Raw genomic sequence first — 19,757 nt, 5'->3', positions numbered from 1 at the left:
TTCGTTGGAGCGGGGTAAGTATTCACGCACGCCTCTTTCCTGTACTCGATGTAGCATTTTCTACGATCGGGATAAGTTCATGGATACTCTCATTGGCTTCGACGAACTGGACTTCATCTCTCTTTCGGTCCTGTTTAGTATTCACCAGCAACGGGAAATCCCTGACACCCGGGCTGTCTTCGACGATGCAGACATCGACAGCTCAGACAGTGATTGCGACGACGACACGAAGGGGGTTCTGGCAACTCGCCACAACCCGTCAGACGGGGGTCAGAAGGACAAGCAACTCGCCAAATTCCTCGATCATATCGCGGAAACATTCGCGCGAGAGAAATCTGCTCCGCCATCGCAGGGCAAACGGCATGAGCGACGGCTGATCTACATGTGTGTCGGTGACACAGTGCACAAGGGCGCCTACTCGACTGTGCTGTTGGTTGCGCTCATCTCAGGGTTGTGCTACGCCTCTCCCTGCATACTTAGTTCCCCTCGCCGGAAATTCCCAGCACTTGGACTTCCCTTCTTGAAATATGGAAAGCTCTTTCCCTTATTGCACATTTCCTTCTCTCAAGTCATCCCACAAGTTGTTTGCAGCAACCGAGTTGTCAATAAGTTTGCCGCTCTCTGCTAAAAAGCTCGTATTTCTCAAAGGCTGGAGTCTTTCCATGTATATAAGATATACCCTTGATTGTTTCAAAATCAAACGGGGCACCATTAACGATTTACTTCCACCTGCACATTTCTTGAAGCTTTCCAGTGCCGACGTCGGCTAAATTTGTATCATCCATTACTATTTTCAGATATCATGGCTAATAATTCCGATTATCCACTTCTTCAGGATCCGCGAGTTAGTCAGGCAACCTTTCTCGTGAGTGAACTAGATGGAATGCGCAAAGTCAGACTGAGCTAATAATCGGTCGTCTAACTAATTACAGACTGTCACTTGGGTCGTCACTGGAGTTTCGATGGCGTTTATCATCGCTCGCTCAGTGATCCGTGTTCGAGCCTCTTCCAAGCTGCTCGTCGATGACTGCCTCATCATTGCGGCCTGGGTAATGCTCCTTGCCTCGGCCGTCATATGGCAGGTCCAATCGAGCTCTGTCTACTGGATGTACGACGTTTATGCCAGTCGGCGCCCGTTGACGCCTTCCTTCGTCTCGGCGTTTGGAGTCCTCTTGCACTTAAACCTGGTTTGCCAAATACTGTTCAGCACAGGCCTTTGGGTGATCAAGTTCTCCTTCCTAGTATTCTTCCCGCCGGCTGGGCTCTAAAGTCAACCAAAACAGGACCTGGTGGTGGATCGTGTTCGTGGTCACCATATGTGGTTGGATCGCCTGCATTGGCATCAACGACTGGGGTTGTTCGGCATCCGATACTGCGCACATTATGGGTGGGTATAGCTCTGCAGCATATCTTGTTCTTTACTGTTCTGGGGATAACTAATGATATACGAGCAGAAGAATGCTCGAAAAAGGTGCATGTCCTCTATGCCTACGACACTTTATACGGGAAAACGGCTATCGATATTGTAACTGATTTGCTAATTCTGACTATCCCTTTTCGAATCCTTTGGGATGTCCAGATCCCTGCCCAGAAAAAGGCCATTCTTTTGGGAATCTTCTCTCTAACCGTTGCCATCGTTTGTTTTGCCATTATCCGTGCCGTTCTGGTCGGAGGTATTGGATCCGAGCTACGAGATATGAGTTTGGAATGGCTGTACTTGTGGTCTAATGTCGAGCTCGCGGCGGGTAAGTTCTATACGTTCATTATTATCAAGGCTATACGTGGCACGTCTCCGGTTCAACTGTGTTGCTTCGAAGCCGGGGTTGAACACAGACTCATACCGGGAAGGTGCTCAAACTCTACAATATCCAAGCGCCGGAGGCTCTACGTATGATGTCTTGCCGCTAAGGTCGGTTCATGTCAAGCAGAGTTTTGATATCAGCCGTGTCCGTTTAAATCCAGGGGTTCAGGCTAAGAAGGGCCCTCTACACACAGAGCAGGAGTTTTTGCGATGAACACCATTGCATATGGACCTTCGGGCTGACATTGTTTATTTGAGTCGGACTGCCTTGGTATTAAGAAAAGTTGAGAAGTAATTGAAAGGATCCTACAAGCAGGCGTGGAGCCTGTTAGATATCCGCCTTATCTTCCTCGGTGTAATCTACTTCTTCCGTCTCTTCTTGGGGGTTATCCTCTTCTTCCTTCTCTTCTATATCAATCTTGCGCTCTTTCCCGTCTGGCAGTGGCTCTTTCTGACGAGAGAAAACTTGGGCGCTATACTTGGATATCTCTTTCTTTCCCCCCGCACTTCGGCAGTGGTTCAGTAACACCGCTATGCTGGAGGCGCAACCCAACGTTACACTGATAAGAGCACCAAGGGTGGAAAGAAGGCCCAAGTATGCTTGATTATAAGTGAAGTCTAAACTATCCACCTTGTCGAGGGCATAAATTCTTAGACCGGTAATAATGGAAACCCTAAGAAACGACCTTTTTTAATGGACTTTTTTACGCGTGGGTAAACAAGTCGAGCTTACAAAAACCCAACAGAAAGAATGAGCGAGACATAAAGTCTTTTACGCAAAGGCAACATCAGCCGATATACCCAGTAGAGAGGGGCTACTGCCGGAATCAGGTCAAGTATAAGGCCCAAGACCTCAAATGCCACATAGGCTTCGGTCTGTTTACCACAATGACCTGCGGAGTGGTCCCAGTTTGCTCGGATCGGCTGGCAGATGAGCAACGTGACCAAAACAGCCGCCACTCCATGGATGGCCCCGAGTCCAAGCAGGATCAGTGTAAGGTGTCGGCAAAATGAGGCGACTCCGAATATTCTGCGAATCATAATCAAGGTCGCAGTCCGAAACAGGGTGGCCACCAATGACCACAGTATCTCGCCGAGTAGAAGGGACTGGGTGATTGTTAGACTTGCCGCTGTTGCTCTTGAACAAACGTACCTTGGCAATGACTTCAATGTCACTGATGGCGACATCCTGTAAATGTTGTCCTTCGTTCTCCTCAAACACAGCCCACATGATCTGGCCCACCAGCGCAAGAGATAGCAGAAATGCTGTCAGAATTAAGACATCCTCCAGTCCAACTGGGTATGGCCCGGAGACTTTCGCGTACGCCTGTAACATGACTGAAATGATGGCGAGGACAGTGAAGATAGGCGTGCACACTACCGTGACGAACGCGACATGGGACTGCTCTACTGACGGTGCCATCTGATATGAGAATGGTGTTTTTCAATAGCTTGGGTGCGATCAGAAGATTTCTCTGGGGATAACGTAGGGATACGACTCAGAGGAGTGAGCCTGTCTCAGAAATATTCGTTACTTTAATTAGGCTGCATTTTTTGGCTGTGCTAAACACATGACAGGCTCTTGTCGCACAGCATGTGGCGAAGTGCTTGCAGACGCAGCAAGGCCAACTCATCAGCCTTAGATATGCAGATAAATGCATAGTTCACATCAGGCTCAACGGCAAAGACAGTTTACTCTACGAAACTTTTCTGGCCTGCCAGAATCAATGTCACATTGGTTTATTTCTCCTAATGCCGGCTTTCCCGGCCCTGATTTTCCCACCACCAACGCCAATATGGTGCGGAGAAAGTTTCCAAAAGTCCAGAAGGCACTTGGTGGCATTGGCGTTTTGCCATATGCTACCCCACGAACAGATCTAGGCAAAACTCCATCAGAACAGTTCGATTCCCGCAAATCTCATTCCTGAACCTTGCAGTCGGTCGTCCCTAGCTCCTGGCCATTTCGAACAACTTTGACCGTCAGATAGCCATGCTCGTCAGCAAGGCCCATACGCACGGTGGTATCCAACCGATACAAGATGCTTCTGTTGTCGCTTGCGTACTTCCTGGGGATTTGTCCCCAGTTCAACCCTTTCAAATCGACTCGGATGTCCCCAACGTGTTCAACCCCTATAGTCGTTAGTTCGTAGTCTCTACGTGCATGGGGGTCCTGTGAGATGAGGGGCCTGCGGGACGGAAGGCTTTACCGTCGTCTGTGATGTTTTCGGCGGCGGCATCGTTGCCGCAAGCATAAAGCGATATGGTCACTGTGTCCCAGCCTGTTCCGGAGCAATTGTCGAGGGTCCAGCCCATTGAATAGTCCGCATACTCGCCCTTCTCCATTTCTGATCCCTGAAGAGACTTGGAGTCAGTTTTACCTTGGACCCTCGCCCATGCACTATTTCAATGCTAAAGGAGCTGGTAGGGATTAGTAGTATAATACCTTTTTCATCAGCCAGCGAGGTAGGCCATGTTGATACACTTGATGATCCCACTTGTCTATGTATCGGTGCATGCCAAACTTAGTGGTATCGATATGTCCATGTTTCTCGGGGTTGAGAAGCTCAGGCATGTTGAAGCCATAGTGCTTCTGGCACTTGACTGTTTCAGGGTCGATAGCCACGATATCCACGGTTGTCCGAGGCTTAGGCTTTACCGACAAGAAGGTCGACATGTCTTTGCGTTGTTCTTCCATGTTTGGGGACTTGATCCAAAATTATCTGATACAGGGATCAAATAAATAATACGGGCATGCAGAGAATGAGAGTTGATGGAAAATATGCAGGCTTTATATGTGCCTGCAAGGTCTGACTTCTTTATCGTGAGAAAGGGTGGAATACTCGGACTGCCTGCCCTAATAAGGAGTGAGTAGCTCGGAGGCTCTACAGAATGCACAGCACTCTCGTACGATAGGTGAGACATAAGGGTCTGACAGGTAAGACTTTTCCTGTATGAACCTGCAGCGAGCTGAAGTGGATGGCTGGGTCCTACAAGCGAAGCCCTTGCCGCTTTTAGCCATGTAAGCCCGGCGCCCAGGAGCGGGCCTTCCTCTTTCTAGAAAACCGAGTGTCATCAACGTTCGGTTAGTTCAGGCAGTCACAGATATGTTCTCGCTACAAGCGGCGTTGATTATTCTGAATTACTTCCGGGACGGAACCCCTATTGGCTTTGCCAACCTGCTCATGGCAACTTTCATCCAATCTTGGCGATACTTCATAACGACAGATAGAAGGGAATCTGGTGTGAGCATGCCCTTCTAGACTTCGCGGGAACACAGAGGAAGAGCGCATTGCTGATCTGGATCAGCGAGTGATGAGGTTTGAGGGTCTCTAGGAGACGCCAAGCCAAGACAATCGTCTCGATGAGCTTTGTTGCCAATTCCGAGGAAGTAAATGTCATGCATATGGCGCCAATGGTATTGCTGGAAACTGCCGCCTACCGTAGTCTATAGACCCTGTCCCTAGCTAACCCTTACTTCCCACTCGGCGGTTCTAACACAACTTCGAGCCGTGTTGGTTCTCACCGCTGGGTTTGCGGAAACTGGGAGTAGGTCCGTATTGGAAGATCAGTTGAGTGGGAGGAAGCAGGAGGAGTCAATTTCACCTTTCGGGTCAGCCGACTCTGCTTGTCAATCGCAAGAGGGAATGACAATGAAGCCAGAAGGATTTGGGCGCACCCGTAGATCTGCTGGAGACGACTTTTGCACTCGACAAGCGTCGCCTAATCGGACGCATTCATCGATAGCCGCGTCACTCTGATGTCCTCAGCCCTCAGCCAGAAAGAGCCAAACCATGGGCAAGGATGACTATGCCGATGTCGTCTGAGTCGGGGTCTCTGGCGAATAGATGAACGAGGTGGGCGCCTTATTCCCTCCTTCTTTCTCTCAATCGTTCAAGCGAGCAGACGGCTGAGGACGGGACAAAGATGACATGGAGTAGGCGAAGCATTGGAGATTTGATGGCCAGCTTCGATATCAAGCAGTCAGTCAATTTTGTGGCGTCCCCAAGCCATTGTGGCTTTCTTGGTCGGTAAAAGCAGCATGCCTCGGGCTGTCGCTTATTTGCTTTTCCTCTTGCTTGGTTTTTCCCATCCCATATAGCGGCCAAAAGTCGCTGAGGGGGGCATCTATGCAAGCTGGCTTTCGTCGGGATGTGAATGAACCCCTTTGTGCGGGAGACGTTACGTAATGGGTGCAGTCATGGGAACAGTTCAACACGACTAGTTCCCGGCATAGACCTAAGTTGGTATGTTTCAACGTGATATGTAGTTAAACTGATTCGAAGCTTGGGTTCATTTCCTTTTCACATAGTAAGTACCTATTAGTAGTCTTGCCCATGCAACCCCCCACCCTCTCAAACCCTCCTCTCGACCTCCACCGCCCCCACCCGCGCCGCCGCCTCGACCTTCTCCTCCTCGTCGGGCCGCCGGTCCACCACGAGCCCCACCCGCGCCGCCGCGTCGAACAGCCGCGCCTTCTCCTCGTGCGCGGCCGCATCGCCGAAGACGGCGTCCATATCCTCGAGGCTCTTGCCGCGCGTCTCGGGGATGACGAAGTAGACGAACACGAGCGCGAGCAGCGCGAACGCGGCGAAGAAGATGTAGGTGCCCCAGCCGAGGCGGTCCAGCATGTCGGGCGTCACGAGGCCAATCACAAAATTGCACATCCAGGTCGTGCTCGTCGTGAGGGCCATGGCTTTCGACCGATTGCCCAAAGTAAAAATCTCCGACGGCAGCACCCAGCCGATGGGCGCGAACGAGTACGAGAAGTTGACGTCGTAGATGTACACGAAGGCCACGCCGACCCAGCCGGCCGCCGGGTGCGCCGGCAGCGCGGCGCCGTACCCGCCCACGATGCCGCCCACGATGACGAGCGAGAAGCAGGTCCCGGCAGCGCCGCACATGAGGAGCGGGCGCCGGCCGACCTTGTCGATGAGGAAGAGCGCGGGCAGCGTCGAGAGCGTGTTGACAATACCATAAACGCCCGTGGCCAGCAGACCCGTCGTGCCGCCGCTCAGGCCGAGCTGGGAGAAGATCTGCGGCGCGTAGTAGATGATGGCGTTGCAGCCGATGAACCTAGGGAAACTCCATGTTAGCGACTCACTGGAAAATGGCCAGTGTCAGATGGGAACAGCACTTACTGCTGGAAGAACATGATGCAACACCCAATAGCGAGCCGCTTGAACGAGGGCCACGTCGACACGAGGTCCGCGTACTGCGCCACGTACAGCGCAACCCCGTCCTTCCCGGGTGCCGGTCGCGCGCAATGGACTCGTCGAACAGGACCTCGGCCTTGATGGCGAGGTACTCGTGGCGCAGCCCCTCGGCGTCCGGGTGGCAGCGGCGCAGCTGCGCGAGCGCCGCGAGGGCCCTGTCCTCCTGTTGGCGCATCAAACAATACCGCGGCGACTCCGGGAAGAACAGCATGCCGAAGCCCAGGACCAGGGCCGGGATGATCTGCACGGCGAACGGGATCCGCCACGCCGCCTGCGACTGGCCGGTGCAGCCGCCGAAGCCGACGTCGCGGGTGGGGTCGAAGGTGCGCTTTGCGGGCGTGCCGCCCGTGTAGGGGATGTCGGGGGCGCAGCGGTGGCCGCCGATGTACTGGGTGCCGTACTCGAGCCAGTAGCTGAGGAGGATGCCGAGCGTGATGCTGAGCTGCTGCAGGACGACGAGGGTGCCGCGGACCGTGGGGGTCGAGACTTCTGCTTTGTGGCGGATATCACGATGACATGTTAGTATTCCAGTCCGCTTTCGACGTTTATGAGAAAAAAGGGGAAAAGCAAGCAACTTACACATATACTGCGGCACGACCATGGCGAGCATCCCCCGCAAAACCCGCCACGGCGCGGCCGGCAAAGAGGGTCTCGATGTTGTTGCCTCCTGCTTGCAACGCCGCGCCCAGGGTGAAAATGACGACGGCCAGGAGCATGCTGCCCTTGCGGCCCACGTTATCGGAGATGGGCCCGTTGACCAGGGACCCCAACCAGGCGAGCAGCAGCAGCGTCGACACGAACCAGCCCTTGTAGCCGGCGTCCAGGTACACGCGCGGGAAGTGCGCGGCGAAGTTCTCCATGGTCAGGACCCCGCTGACGACGCCCTGGTCGTAGCCGAAGAGGAAGCCTCCGAGGGATGCGAACTGGATACGGGGTTTAGCGAGAAGAACATCGAGTGGGATATGAATGCCAAGGGGCGGCGACTTACTGCTGAGAGACCAAGAATGTAGGGATTCGCCCGCAGTTGACGCCAGACGTCCTTGTCCTTGCCGGACGGCGTATTCACGTCAGTCGCCATGGCCGATAGTATTACTCTATGATGGAGAATAACTAGAATTAGGGATGTAAATCTAGACCATTGGGCCTGTAATTCTTAGGCAACCTGGACTTTGAAAGGGGTGCGACCAGTATTTATGTATGCAAACCGGCCTGCATTATTGGCATCACGCGATAGATGGAGAGGGTGCTGGAGATCATCACTATTGCGATCACCCCACGGGGAAGGTGTGCTGACCCGTCAAAAACAGCCGATGTGCGCCGGGGAAAGTGGAAGCCCTCACACCATTGCGGAGTCAAACAGCGGAGTCGCGATGCGGAGCAAGGTGTACCCCGGACGAGTGTCGCCCGAGCCAATGGCAACTCCTGATGAGCAGCCCGCGCCAAGGCCCGCCGTATCGCACACCGGCACCCGGCTGGGCAAGAAAATCAAGAAAACAAGCCTAAATAAGTTCCACATTCCACATCATCCATGTATGAATGGCACGTCGGTCCACGTTGGAACTGCAGCAAGTGTTTCTACCACCCTCTTTGACGCCAAGACGATCGGCTCAGTCTAAGGATCGGGCGTCATCGACGGGCTGCTGTTGTCCGTCCAAGCCTGATTTAGATGCTCCCGAGGCTTTGATCAAGAGAACGATATATCGACTATCATGATTGTTATTGCCTTTTTAGTACATGTGTGCTCGGTTCACTCAGGAATATCCAGCAGGATATGACGATGACCGCTTCAATGGCGATGGACCTGGAGAAGAATGTCGCGACTCTGCTAGTCCGAATAGAGCGGCTACTGGAACAGCAAAAGTCAGATGCGCGGGGGAGAATCCTAGTAGCTCTCGCGGGTGTGCCTGGGTCTGGCAAAACGACAGTATCATCAGCTCTGCTGGCGTCTCTATCTAACACCGGCCGGAGCCGAGAAGATGTGGTGGTCGTGGCTATGGTAAGTGTATATATAGATTGACTAGATTGACTGAAACCGGTGCCCCTTTCCCTTTTTTTCCCTCTTGCTGCCCAAGAAGCTAAGCCTTGGAGCTCAGGACGGATTCCACCACACCAAAGCAACGCTGGCCAGTTTCCGTGACCCGGACATGGCCTTCCGGAGACGAGGCGCTCCCTTCACATTTGATGCCGATGGGTTGTTGGACTTGGTTTCGGCTCTCAAAGTTGGGCCGCTCACCGGGCTAGAGTCAGAGGAGCACATATTCACTGCGCCAAGTTTCGACCATGCTGTGCAAGACCCCGTCGTGGACGACATCCGCATCTCTTCTCGGAGCAAGATTGTCATCATCGAGGGCAACTACACACTACTTAACGAGCACCCGTGGAATAAGATCGCGAAGCTAGTCGATGAGAGGTGAGTCTTCCTGCCCCTTTTGGGTATACATAGACTGACCGATCGCGGACAGATGGTTCGTCGATGTGCCGCCGGAAGTGGCCAAGGAACGCCTAGTCCTCAGGCATCTCGCCGCGGGCATTGAGACGTCGCGGGAGGCAGCCGCGCACCGGGCCGAGGAAAATGATCTGCCGAATGGCGATCTGATAAGATCAAAGCTCATTGAGCCTGATGTGCGGATTGTTAACTAAGCCTACTTGAGACGGAGAGCTAGCCTGTTGGCAAGCAAACAACTCATAGGTTCGGGTCAGGTTCCGGCCAATTGAACGAGTTGAGCAGATCCGCCGACTCGGCGGTCCAGAGCGAGAAGTCCATTGTGGTGGGATCGAACTGGTTCATGGTCTCGAACGGCATCATCATGTTGTCGGGCTCGAGCGGGAGGAGATGGTCGAGGATGTCGGCGCATCGGTTGGCCAGCGGGTTGTCGGCGAGCAGGCGGCGTAGGACGTCGCGGACAAGGTCGATGTCGCTCTGCCATTTGGGCAGTTCGGGCGATTCCTTGTCGCCCAGGATGGCCAGCGCGATGACGAGCGAGGCGTGGAATATGAAGTAGCTGAGGCTGTGTCAGTGTGCAGAAACTTGTAACATAATGATGACGATAATGATATGGAGAACTTACACCGAGTACCAACTCACAAGCCTGGTGTGGATGCAATTGTTTAGATATTGATGGATCGACACCACGGTGGAATGAGCAGCATCGACGCCGATGTCGCGGCAAAGGTTGTCTTGGTTGTTGGGCGCAAAGGTCGAAGCGGGCCCTTGATGGCGCTCAATCGCGCGCTTCAGCACAATCTGCCGGAACAGGATGATCTTCAGGTTCCACAACCGCCACCACAGTCGCGGCTTGGCAAACAAGTACCATTCCTCCCGACAGGGCACGTCTCGGTCCGGTTGGAAGTATGGCGGCAGAGTCTTGGACCAGGCGTCCAAGGTGGTATTGTGTATAAGAGCCTCCTCGACGGACACGCCCGTCGAAAGGAGTAGTCGGTTCGAGATGTGGTTGGAGTGCAGGTGGAAATCACTCTGCGCCTTGAGACCCGAGTAGATGGTCGGCATCTCGGACTCGTCGGGTAATGTGGTCGTCCGGGGTGTCAGGATCTTACAGATGTTAGCCAGACTTTATAAAAGAGGATTATATTGGATGGAAGCATGGCACTTACATCATCGCTGATATTGAGCACCGGCTTGGCATCCATGGACTCACGACCAGGCAGAAGGATGGGTCGGCCAAATGTCGTCGAGGCGCCAGAGTCCATCAGGTACAAGCCCCACCAGACACGCCGGCGCATTTCTCGTTGGAGTAAAGTGATTTTCCAGTTGGGCAGTTCCCGATGTAGGCCTAGACTGAGTGCCATGCGGATAGCCAAGCCGAGAAAGTTGGATCCAGTGTTCGGCTTATTGCGTTTCTGGCTCAGGTTACTCAACAGCACCAAGGCTTGGACCAGGGTCAAGTTTGCGCTCTCAAATAATGACTCATCTTCGCCAAAAGAGAGAGCTTGGTGGTACAGATCGTCATGGAGGCCGTCCTGATCATGGTCGAGACACCAGGCCCCGAGAGCCAAGACGGTGCACTGGAGCATATGCCAGGAGCGTTGAGGGGGGCGAGGGATGATCTCGTGATACTGAGCTCTGAAGGTGGCTTCGTGGATGAATGGATAAGACAGGTGGTAGACGGAAAAGTAGGACTCCATGAGCCTCGTCATGACTTGGCTGGAAGCCAGCGATTGCGACAGTCGCGAAGAGGCGAGCCCATGGTCGGACAGTCCAGGCGACTCCGGTAGCATCAGAGCAGGGTTGCCCATCCAGAACAGCAGGGACCGCAGGAAGAAGACTCCAGCAGTCGAACCTGTAGTTACGCATTAGAGAGATAGCTTGGACGAGGACGCGTCGGACTCACCAAGGTAACCGGCCCCTTTGGGTTCGACGGAGAGTGCCGCCATGCCATCGGCGATCTCATTGGCGTCTTCTTGCCAATCAAAGCCGTCTGCCTCGTCCGGCACCGCTTCGGAGATCTTGGCCGCGCCATCGTCTGGCCCGGACGTAGTAGTGGTGGGAGCGAATGGAGTCTGCGCCGTGGAAGGCGACTGCGCTGATGCCGAGGGGCTGGCCGAGCCGGTGCCGACCGAAGCCAAGGCTTCTTCAATGTTGAGGTCCGGCAGTCTTTGCGCAAGCAGCGCTTCGAGCTTGTTCAAGCGACGCTCTACGCTGGTGAGGTATCTTGAATGGCCATGTCAGAAGAAGCAAGCCCGGGTATATCGGTAGACAGCCGCCCAACTTACACGCGTGTCAGTGGGGACCGGAGTATCCGGCCACTGTAGTGGCATGCCCTCCGGGTTTGGAGACATGCGCCGCAAGTCGGGCGCTCTCTAGAGCACTAGAAACCTCCAATATGAGCCCCACGAAAAAAAGTATGCAATCATGAGATTGGTTGGTCGCCTACCTTGAGCTTCTTTGCACGGCACGTATCGCACTGTTGGGCTTCTCGTCAGTACTTACTCAAGCGTGTTTCTGCGACACGAATCAGGGAACTGACCGCTAAGGGGCTTAACGGTGGTGGGGTTGCTGCAGCGTCCATCTTCACGCCCAGCAACCAGTCGTGATCATCCACGCTAAGTAGCTCGGCCTCGACGCGGATTGGGTCGGAATCATCCAGAATCGAATCCCCCGGGATCTTAAGTGCGATGCGTGCCCATGCTTACGGGAAGAACTATCGGTGTTGATTGCAGTCCCAAGGTCTGGATGGCTTGAGGGGGTATTGAGATTGAGAAAGGCCTAGATTAGATTGTGGACACCACCACGGACGGCTGAAGAGAGGTGACACTGTAACAATTGGATTTATCGGGAATTTTCCGATTAAACCACCCCTTAATTGGACCCTAATTAGGGTTTAATTAGACCCTTTCACGCCCCCGAAGGACGAGACCGTACCTCTACGCCCCAGCCTCTGCCTCCAGCCACCACTAATGACTTACCTAATTACCCCGACGAGCCATTACATTTCGACGAGCCATTTACTCCCCCGACGAGCCTTTTGCTTACCGACGAGCCACAGCTTTCCGACGAGCGAGCGAGCCACTGCCCACCCTTCGACGAGCCCGAAGGGCGAGGGCGTTAATTTCGAAAAGATATCGATTTTTAAATAGAAAAAATTTAAGGGCAGTACTAGATACAGAAAATCGACGTTAATCGTACCGAATGGACGTTAATCGGATCTAGTCGACGGTCGCGATAGCTCGTCGGAAAGTAGTAAATAGGCAGTGGCTCGTCCGTTAGAAAGCTATGGCTCGTCGGAAAGCTGTGGCTCGTCGGTAAGCAATGGCAATACTTCGCCGCGGGGGGTGGCTCGTCGGCAGGTAATTGGTTCGTCGGTAGTGGCTAGAGGGTAGTATAGGGGTATATAGAGTATATTCGACGGGCGGAAATGAGTCGAAACAGAGTGCCGAGGGGTCGATCTATCCGTATTTTAGCGGAAAAAATTCAATTGTTACAGTGTCACCTCTCTTCAGCCGTCCGAGGGCGGGTTTTGGAGGGGTTTTCAAAGACATGCACTAAGCTTTGCTTGCTGTCTACTCACGTGACTCACCGTCGCAACATCATGTCATCAACGCTCACTCAGAGCAAATGACCAGCCCAGCATGGTCCCCAATCAAACACCGATCAACGCAGGCGGGCAAACGATGCTCCGACTCACGGTCTTTGGATGACTCATAGTTCCGGTATAAGGCAAGACTCTGATCTGTCCGGTACCAAGTCTGTCAGAGGCACTTCAAGTCAAGCTCATGTTGCATGTCGCAACTGTCAATTCAGCTCGAAGCGCTCGAGGCGGTTATGAAATATCTCTATGCGCACATGGTCGTCTGAGTCCCAGGCCAATGCGGACTTTATACAGCAGGTAAGACACAATCCCATATCCTTCCAGAAGATAACTTTCCACCAATCGGCTGTTTATGTCTTCGTTTGACGAGCGTGAAGTCGTCTGCCGTTGCTGTCCTTGCTGGCGCCGGCACCATTACCGGCACCGCTTCCAGTTCCGCCGTCATTTCCTGAACCACCAACAAAGCCAGCACTAGCGGCAAAGAGGGCGGGGCCGGGAATCTTATAAGTAAGACTCCGCTCGTCGTTGTATATGTTGTGCTTGAGCCCGGCGTCACTTGGCTCGTAGAGCGCCGTGCCGGCCACGCCAGCGGGTGACTCCGTCCCCGAGCCCGAGATCTCCAGTTTGATGCACTGCGGGTACATCTCGGCCTTGCCTCGTTGGATCGGGCAGCCTAGTAAGCCAGGTCAACCGCAGAAAGGAGTCCAATCCGATATCAGACCAAGGCTGGAATTCTGAGTGGTAGCATTATTCCAATGTCGACTGGCTGAGTCACCTGCATGAAGGAGGCACATAGAGCAGACACTGGCTGCCAGTGGTGCCGAGGTAGGTCGACAAGCGCCTTTGGGAGACCCTCTCGTTGATCTGAAGGTCCAAAGCCGCCAAGTACAGCCACCATGCTCTAGGCTTAGCTTTTATAAATAAACGTAGTTTATTATTATTAAAAAAATTTAATTAATGTTTCTCTTTTAAAAAACTTTACTTATTCACTAGCTCTTTATTGTAACGAACGGCTATCGGGGTCTAAAAGAAACCTCGTAAACGTGCTGGGGTTTATGTTGGTTAAGACGAGAAAGTATTTGAACGTGTAGACGAGTGCGTCTGTTTAATATAATGGGTAATATTTTTAAACTAATCGTAAAACTTGATTAAAAATGTAATAGGTTCGTTAAGGCAAGGTGCTTTATTAATGTATTAAATTAATACTTAAATTGATTATTAAAATAGAGAGTATCTATATAAAACATATAGGAAATACTTATAGTTATATATACCTAATCTTTTTTTTATTAATTTATTATATTTCCTTAGATTACTAGATTACTAGTAATCTAATAATTTAATATAGTATTAGCTCACTTACTAAGCTAATAAGCCATACCCCTAGGCTTATAGTGGCTTATAATAATCCATGGCGAGCTATTACATAATATAGTAGTCCGTGCGTCTTTTACCGGTATTCTTATTCGTTACTTCTTCCCTACGGGGCTTCTATAACCGCTATACCTCTTTCTTAGCCGCATAAATGGCCAGGTCGTAATACTATTTCCCCTTTTCTTTAATCTTTATCTTTAAAGCGCCTAGGTTTTTCTTAACCTTAATATTTTCCTATTCCTATTCTATAATCCTAGTAAGTTTTCCTTTTCTTTTTACTTTTTAATAATATATACTTATTATGTTTAGTTATATAAAAAAATCTCGTTCGTTAAAAACTAATTAACGCTTTAAGCTCTTTACTATTATTAAAGAATTCGGTTTTAAAGTTATACTTTGCACTCTTTACTTTAAACGGGGGTGGAAATGCTAAATAATAGAGGGCGTTTCTTATTATAAGGAATATGTTCGTCGTAATCGTTTATATAATAGTTCCGAGGTTCCGGTGTCGTCGTTATCGCGTATTATAACGGAATTTTAGCGTCTTCGTAGTAAAGAAGCTAAGGCGGAGGCAGAGTTAAACTCCTCTTTAAAACAGTTCCGTTCCTTTTAACGAAAAGTAAACGAGTTTCTTACTCGTTTAAAACGTTTTTCGTTAATAGTGCACCTTCTTTAAAACTCGTAGTACGGAAATAGTTAATCGTAAGCTTTAATCTTTAAACGAGCTCGAAAAACCTAAACGTAAAGAGTCGGAAATAATCGTAAAGACCTAATCTCTTAATATTTTCGAGGTAATTAATTAAAACACGGCGGGCTTCGACTTTTCTTTACCTCCCGTGCCTTAAATTCTTAAAGCTTTTTAATAACGTTCTCTAAATATTTTTTAAGCTTTTAAGTATTATTTTCTAATAGGTAACCTTTTTACTTAACGAGGTATTTCTATCCTCGTCCGACCCGTTTTTTATCGAGAATAGTTTCGACTTTATATTCGTACTAATTTGTTTCGACTTCTAGTTACGTTTCGATTTTCGCGTTTATTAGGGCTAGTTTAAATAATAAGATATAAAAAATAGGGTATATCTATATTATTTTAAATAGCGATAATTAGTAATTAATTTCCGAAATAACTTTTATAATTTTAAATAGTCTAATCTTTTTAAAGTTTAATTTATTACTAAATCGTTTAGTCTTAATATTTCGTCGAAGGAAATAAACTTTTCCTCTCTCTTTTAAAATAAGTCCCTTTATCCTTTTCTTATCGGCGTATTTCTTTATTCGATCCTAAAAAAAAATAAGGTCTTCTTATAACGATGTTTAGAGTAGTCTTCAAAATTTTAACTTAAATAGTCGCTATCGGTACTAACTCTCCTTCTAGCGGTATTCGAGTAATATCGGGGTCGAACCCGTAGTTCGCCCTAAAAGGTAATATATGCGTGGTTTCGTTATTTATATTATTATATATAAATTATGCCATAAGTAGTAATCGTACCTAATTGTTTTATTTATAGTTAACGTAGCATCGTAAGTATTACTCGAATATCTAGTTTATACGCTCGGTTTATCTATCGATTTACGGGTGGTAAGCTATAAATAATTTATGTTTAACTCTAAGTTATATTATAAAAGATCTTTAGAATTTAGCGGTAAATAACTTATCTCGATCGGAGATAATTATTTCCGATAATTTATATTAATTAATAATAGTTCTAAGAAAGGTATACGCTAAATTATCCGTATTACTTACTTTTTTATAAAGTAGGAAATAAATATATTTAATAAGTTTATTAATAATAACTAATATATTATCATACTTAACTTTAATTAATAGTTCCTCGGATAATAGTAACTTAACGATAAAATCTAATACGATCGCTTTCTAGGCTCTACCTAATAACGGTATAGGTTATAGTTCCTTATACGGCTAGTATTATGCGGCTTTAACTTTATTATAGAGGTCGTATTTATTAATTACTTTAGCTATTTATTTTTTAATATTCTTATAATCGAATTATTTATTAATTCGTTTTTAAATTTTAAAAATTTCTTAATATTTATAAGCTAGGTATATATAAAACTTTTTAATAAACTCGTTTTAATATTATTTTAAGATATTAATTTTACCGTGGTAATACTTAAGCCTATTTTAGTTTACGAGGTCTGTGTTTTTAGGGGTATATTCTTTAAATTTCTTAATCTATTCTTTATAGAATTATACCTTATAAATAACTTAGATATATCGTAATAATATTAAGTTCTTATTTTTATTATACGTGAAGATCGTGCGTATCTTTAGTGGCACGTCCTATTAATGGTTTAGTTTTTAGCTAAAGGTATCGGCCCTGCCCCTTATCGCTACTTTTTTAATAAATAATAACGAAGTTAAATTTTAATAAGAATTTTAACCATCGTATTTATTATTTATTCAATTCTTTACTAGTAATAAACGTAATAAGGTTCTTATAATCTATATAAATTTTTATTAGTTCTTTTATATTACTTAAATAATATCTCTATTTTTTAAAAGCTTTAATAATAGCTATTAACTTTTTATTATAAATTTAGTAATTAAGTTCGGGTTTATTAAGCTTTTTCGAAAAGAATACGATTAGGTACGACTTTCCGTTATCGTCCCGTTAACTTAATTACCCTCCGATCGTATAGTTCGATACGTCGGTCTCGATTCGAAAAGTTTATTAGGATCTATTACGTAAAGTACTGGTTCGCTAAGGATTCTATCCTTAATAGCTTAAAAAGCCGATTCTTCCTTATTTATTTATTAAAATAGTACGTTTTTTCGTATTAAGTGCGTAAAAGGTATCGCTATCCTATTAAATCCGGGGATAAAAATCCGGTAATAGTTAGCTAATCCTAAAAAGGATTTAATTTCCGTAGCGTTTATAGGCTTAGGCTACTCTCGTACTGCTAATATTTTAAAGGGTTCTATTCGGATTTCTCTTAGAAATACCACGTATTTTATAAAGGTAACTAACTTCTTATAGAACTCGCTTTTCTTTAAATTAATTAAAAGCCCAACGTCCTATAACTTTTAAAGCACTATCTTAACATATTCTTTATATTATTCCTCGTTTTCGGAGTAAATAAGGATATTATTTAAATAAACTATTACGAACTTATTAAGGTATTCTTATAAAATATAGTTAATTATGCTTTAAAAATTCGCGGGTATATTAATAAGTTTAAATAATATAGCTTAATATTTAAAATATTTGTACTTAGTTCGAAATGCCGTTTTTTACTCTTTTCCCTCTTTAATACGGATTAGGTTATATACGTTAAATAGGTCGAGTATAATAAAGATTATTACCTTATATAATTTATTACGTAAATTATTAATTAAGGGAAGTAAGTATCGGTTTTTAATAATAATTTCGTTAAGTTTCTAGTAATCGACGCATAATCGCTATTTCTTTTTTCCGTTTCTACTTTTCCGGGGAACGAAGAGAATAAGGTATCCTGCTAATAAAGTGGATAGTCGTATAACCCTTTTCTCGAGGTTTTCCTTAATATATTCTTTTAGGATTTTTTCGTATTCCTAATTAAACTTATATATCGGTATAAACTATAATTCCTTCCCTTTTTTAAAAGGTATCTCGTAATCTTATTATATATAAAGCGGTAAACCCGTTTTTAATTTCCTATTAAAAAAGTTTATAAACTACCGATATTCTTTTAATATAATCGTTATAACGTTCGGCTTAGGTTTTTTAATAATAATATATATTTTAAATATTTTAGGTTTATTTAAGGGTCCTTTCTTAAAACGCTACCTAATAATTAAACCTCTTCTTAATATATCTTATTAAAGTTAGTTTATTCTTTAATTAATTTTAAAATTACTTACCCGTAATTAAAGTATCCCTAATATTATATCGTATCTTAATACTTTTATAATATTACACGTAATTCGTTTATAATGTCTTCTGATATTAATCGAAAGGTTCGCGACTTCTTTTCGTACTTCTTTATTTTCGTAAGTTATAAGTCTTTTATCGACGGTTTTAAGTCAGTATAGGGCGTTTTTCTCTTACTAGTTTAATTTTAAGCTATTAACGGTTCTTAATAAGATATAATTTCTTTACGCTCCGCTATCGAGTAGCGTTTTAATAATAACTCTTTTAATATCGATTAATAATACGATATATTTATAGATATCTTATCTATTCGTTATAATATATAAGGACCTGTTTTATCCCGCCTAATGTCGTCCTTCTATATTTAGCGGTATTTATTTCCTAACTATTATTAAAACCTAACTCGTTTTTTAACTAGTTTTTAATAGCGCCGAATCTATTTATACGGCGTAGCTCGTTCGTAAGTAAGGGGTGGTATATTAAACCTAGTTATTACAGCTGGTCCTCGTATCTGGGATTCGGGTTCCTCGATAAACCTTAATTCCGTTTATAATCCCGCGAAGTTATTAGCCCGTCTTTATTAGATTAGGATTACTTCGCCGTTACTATTAATACGGCTATTAATAATATTAGCTACCCGGAATAATCGTTTATTTATATTTTAGAACACCCGATTTTAAAGTTCCTCGTCCTTTTAAGGGCGTAGATCGTACGTTTCGTAGATATCGATCGTAGTAACGGATCGTTACTCTCGCGACGTTTATAGCTGTCGGAAGGCTCGGGACTTTTCCTATACATAATCGAAACATCGGTCCTCGTTACATGCTATTTAATACTACCCTTCCAGGTGGCATTTCCTTAGCTACTAGGGGTCTTTTTATATTAATAAGTATATTTGTCGTAGATCGGGAATAATAGTCTTAACTCTTCCGATCATGTAATTTAGGTAGGGGTGCGTAATAAGTCTTTTACCGATTCTTCGGGGAAACTAATCGTTCTCTAGTTTCTCCGTAAGATATTTTATATAGGCGTCGTGTACGTAAGAGATCTATAATAGGGTAAAATAAACCTCGTAAATAGGAGACACTCGGGGTTATCTCTTATAGAGTAATTACCGTATACTCCCTATTCGAAACTATAGGTAATAAGTATTTATCGTAGTTTCCGGGATTTAGGGGATGGGATACTAGGGATAGTGAGCCATCCGTTAATCTCTAGGCCCCGTGGTTTCGCCACCTCTGCCACTAGCTCGTTTATAGGTATATTAATTAATCGTTTATATCCTTTTAAGTTAAAGTCTTCGTTCTTTAATTTATAAGGTACGAGGTTAGTACCTCCTATAAGTTCCTATTTAGTTATAGTAAATGTTCGTGTCGGGCGGCCTCCCTTTTTTAAGGTTTTAAAGAATTATCCGGTTCTTTCCTTATTTACTAGGTGGACGGAATACTTA

The 19,757-nt window shown here is 46.6% G+C and overlaps 7 protein-coding genes across 7 annotated transcripts; 2 read left to right on the top strand and 5 right to left on the bottom strand.

The window, feature by feature from the left end:
* Positions 1-802: 802 nt before the first annotated feature.
* Positions 803-1,908, top strand: PG994_000918 (uncharacterized protein; the record flags this gene model as incomplete). Its single annotated transcript, XM_066852327.1, has 4 exons — positions 803-865; positions 933-1,108; positions 1,213-1,745; positions 1,874-1,908. 4 exons carry the CDS (start codon positions 803-805, stop codon positions 1,906-1,908), a joined length of 807 nt encoding a protein of 268 aa, XP_066720468.1.
* A 221-nt stretch (positions 1,909-2,129) lies between these two features.
* PG994_000917 (uncharacterized protein) lies at positions 2,130-3,224 on the bottom strand (the record flags this gene model as incomplete). The annotated part of the gene is made up of 3 exons (XM_066852326.1): positions 2,130-2,475; positions 2,535-2,908; positions 2,955-3,224. The coding sequence occupies 3 exons, from the start codon at positions 3,222-3,224 to the stop codon at positions 2,130-2,132; spliced, it is 990 nt and encodes a 329-aa protein (XP_066720467.1).
* Positions 3,225-3,719: 495 nt separating this feature from the next.
* On the bottom strand, positions 3,720-4,496 carry PG994_000916 (uncharacterized protein; the record flags this gene model as incomplete). Its single annotated transcript, XM_066852325.1, has 3 exons — positions 3,720-3,931; positions 4,009-4,199; positions 4,297-4,496. 3 exons carry the CDS (start codon positions 4,494-4,496, stop codon positions 3,720-3,722), a joined length of 603 nt encoding a protein of 200 aa, XP_066720466.1.
* A 1,657-nt stretch (positions 4,497-6,153) lies between these two features.
* PG994_000915 (uncharacterized protein) lies at positions 6,154-8,092 on the bottom strand (the record flags this gene model as incomplete). The annotated part of the gene is made up of 4 exons (XM_066852324.1): positions 6,154-6,874; positions 7,002-7,506; positions 7,610-7,937; positions 8,003-8,092. The coding sequence occupies 4 exons, from the start codon at positions 8,090-8,092 to the stop codon at positions 6,154-6,156; spliced, it is 1,644 nt and encodes a 547-aa protein (XP_066720465.1).
* A 711-nt stretch (positions 8,093-8,803) lies between these two features.
* PG994_000914 (uncharacterized protein) lies at positions 8,804-9,654 on the top strand (the record flags this gene model as incomplete). The annotated part of the gene is made up of 3 exons (XM_066852323.1): positions 8,804-9,010; positions 9,090-9,424; positions 9,477-9,654. 3 exons carry the CDS (start codon positions 8,804-8,806, stop codon positions 9,652-9,654), a joined length of 720 nt encoding a protein of 239 aa, XP_066720464.1.
* Positions 9,655-9,697: 43 nt separating this feature from the next.
* On the bottom strand, positions 9,698-12,041 carry PG994_000913 (uncharacterized protein; the record flags this gene model as incomplete). Its single annotated transcript, XM_066852322.1, has 5 exons — positions 9,698-10,022; positions 10,083-10,564; positions 10,627-11,312; positions 11,364-11,666; positions 11,963-12,041. 5 exons carry the CDS (start codon positions 12,039-12,041, stop codon positions 9,698-9,700), a joined length of 1,875 nt encoding a protein of 624 aa, XP_066720463.1.
* A 1,370-nt stretch (positions 12,042-13,411) lies between these two features.
* PG994_000912 (Endoglucanase-4) lies at positions 13,412-13,705 on the bottom strand (the record flags this gene model as incomplete). Its single annotated transcript, XM_066852321.1, has 1 exon — positions 13,412-13,705. One exon carries the CDS (start codon positions 13,703-13,705, stop codon positions 13,412-13,414), a length of 294 nt encoding a protein of 97 aa, XP_066720462.1.
* Positions 13,706-19,757: the final 6,052 nt, after the last annotated feature.

Source organism: Apiospora phragmitis (genome assembly GCF_038363925.1).
Source record: "Apiospora phragmitis strain CBS 135458 chromosome Unknown utg000002l:1.0-5516284.0:1.0-5523493.0, whole genome shotgun sequence".
Lineage (NCBI taxonomy): Eukaryota > Fungi > Ascomycota > Sordariomycetes > Amphisphaeriales > Apiosporaceae > Apiospora > Apiospora phragmitis.
This window is presented reverse-complemented; position numbering and strand designations above follow the sequence as displayed.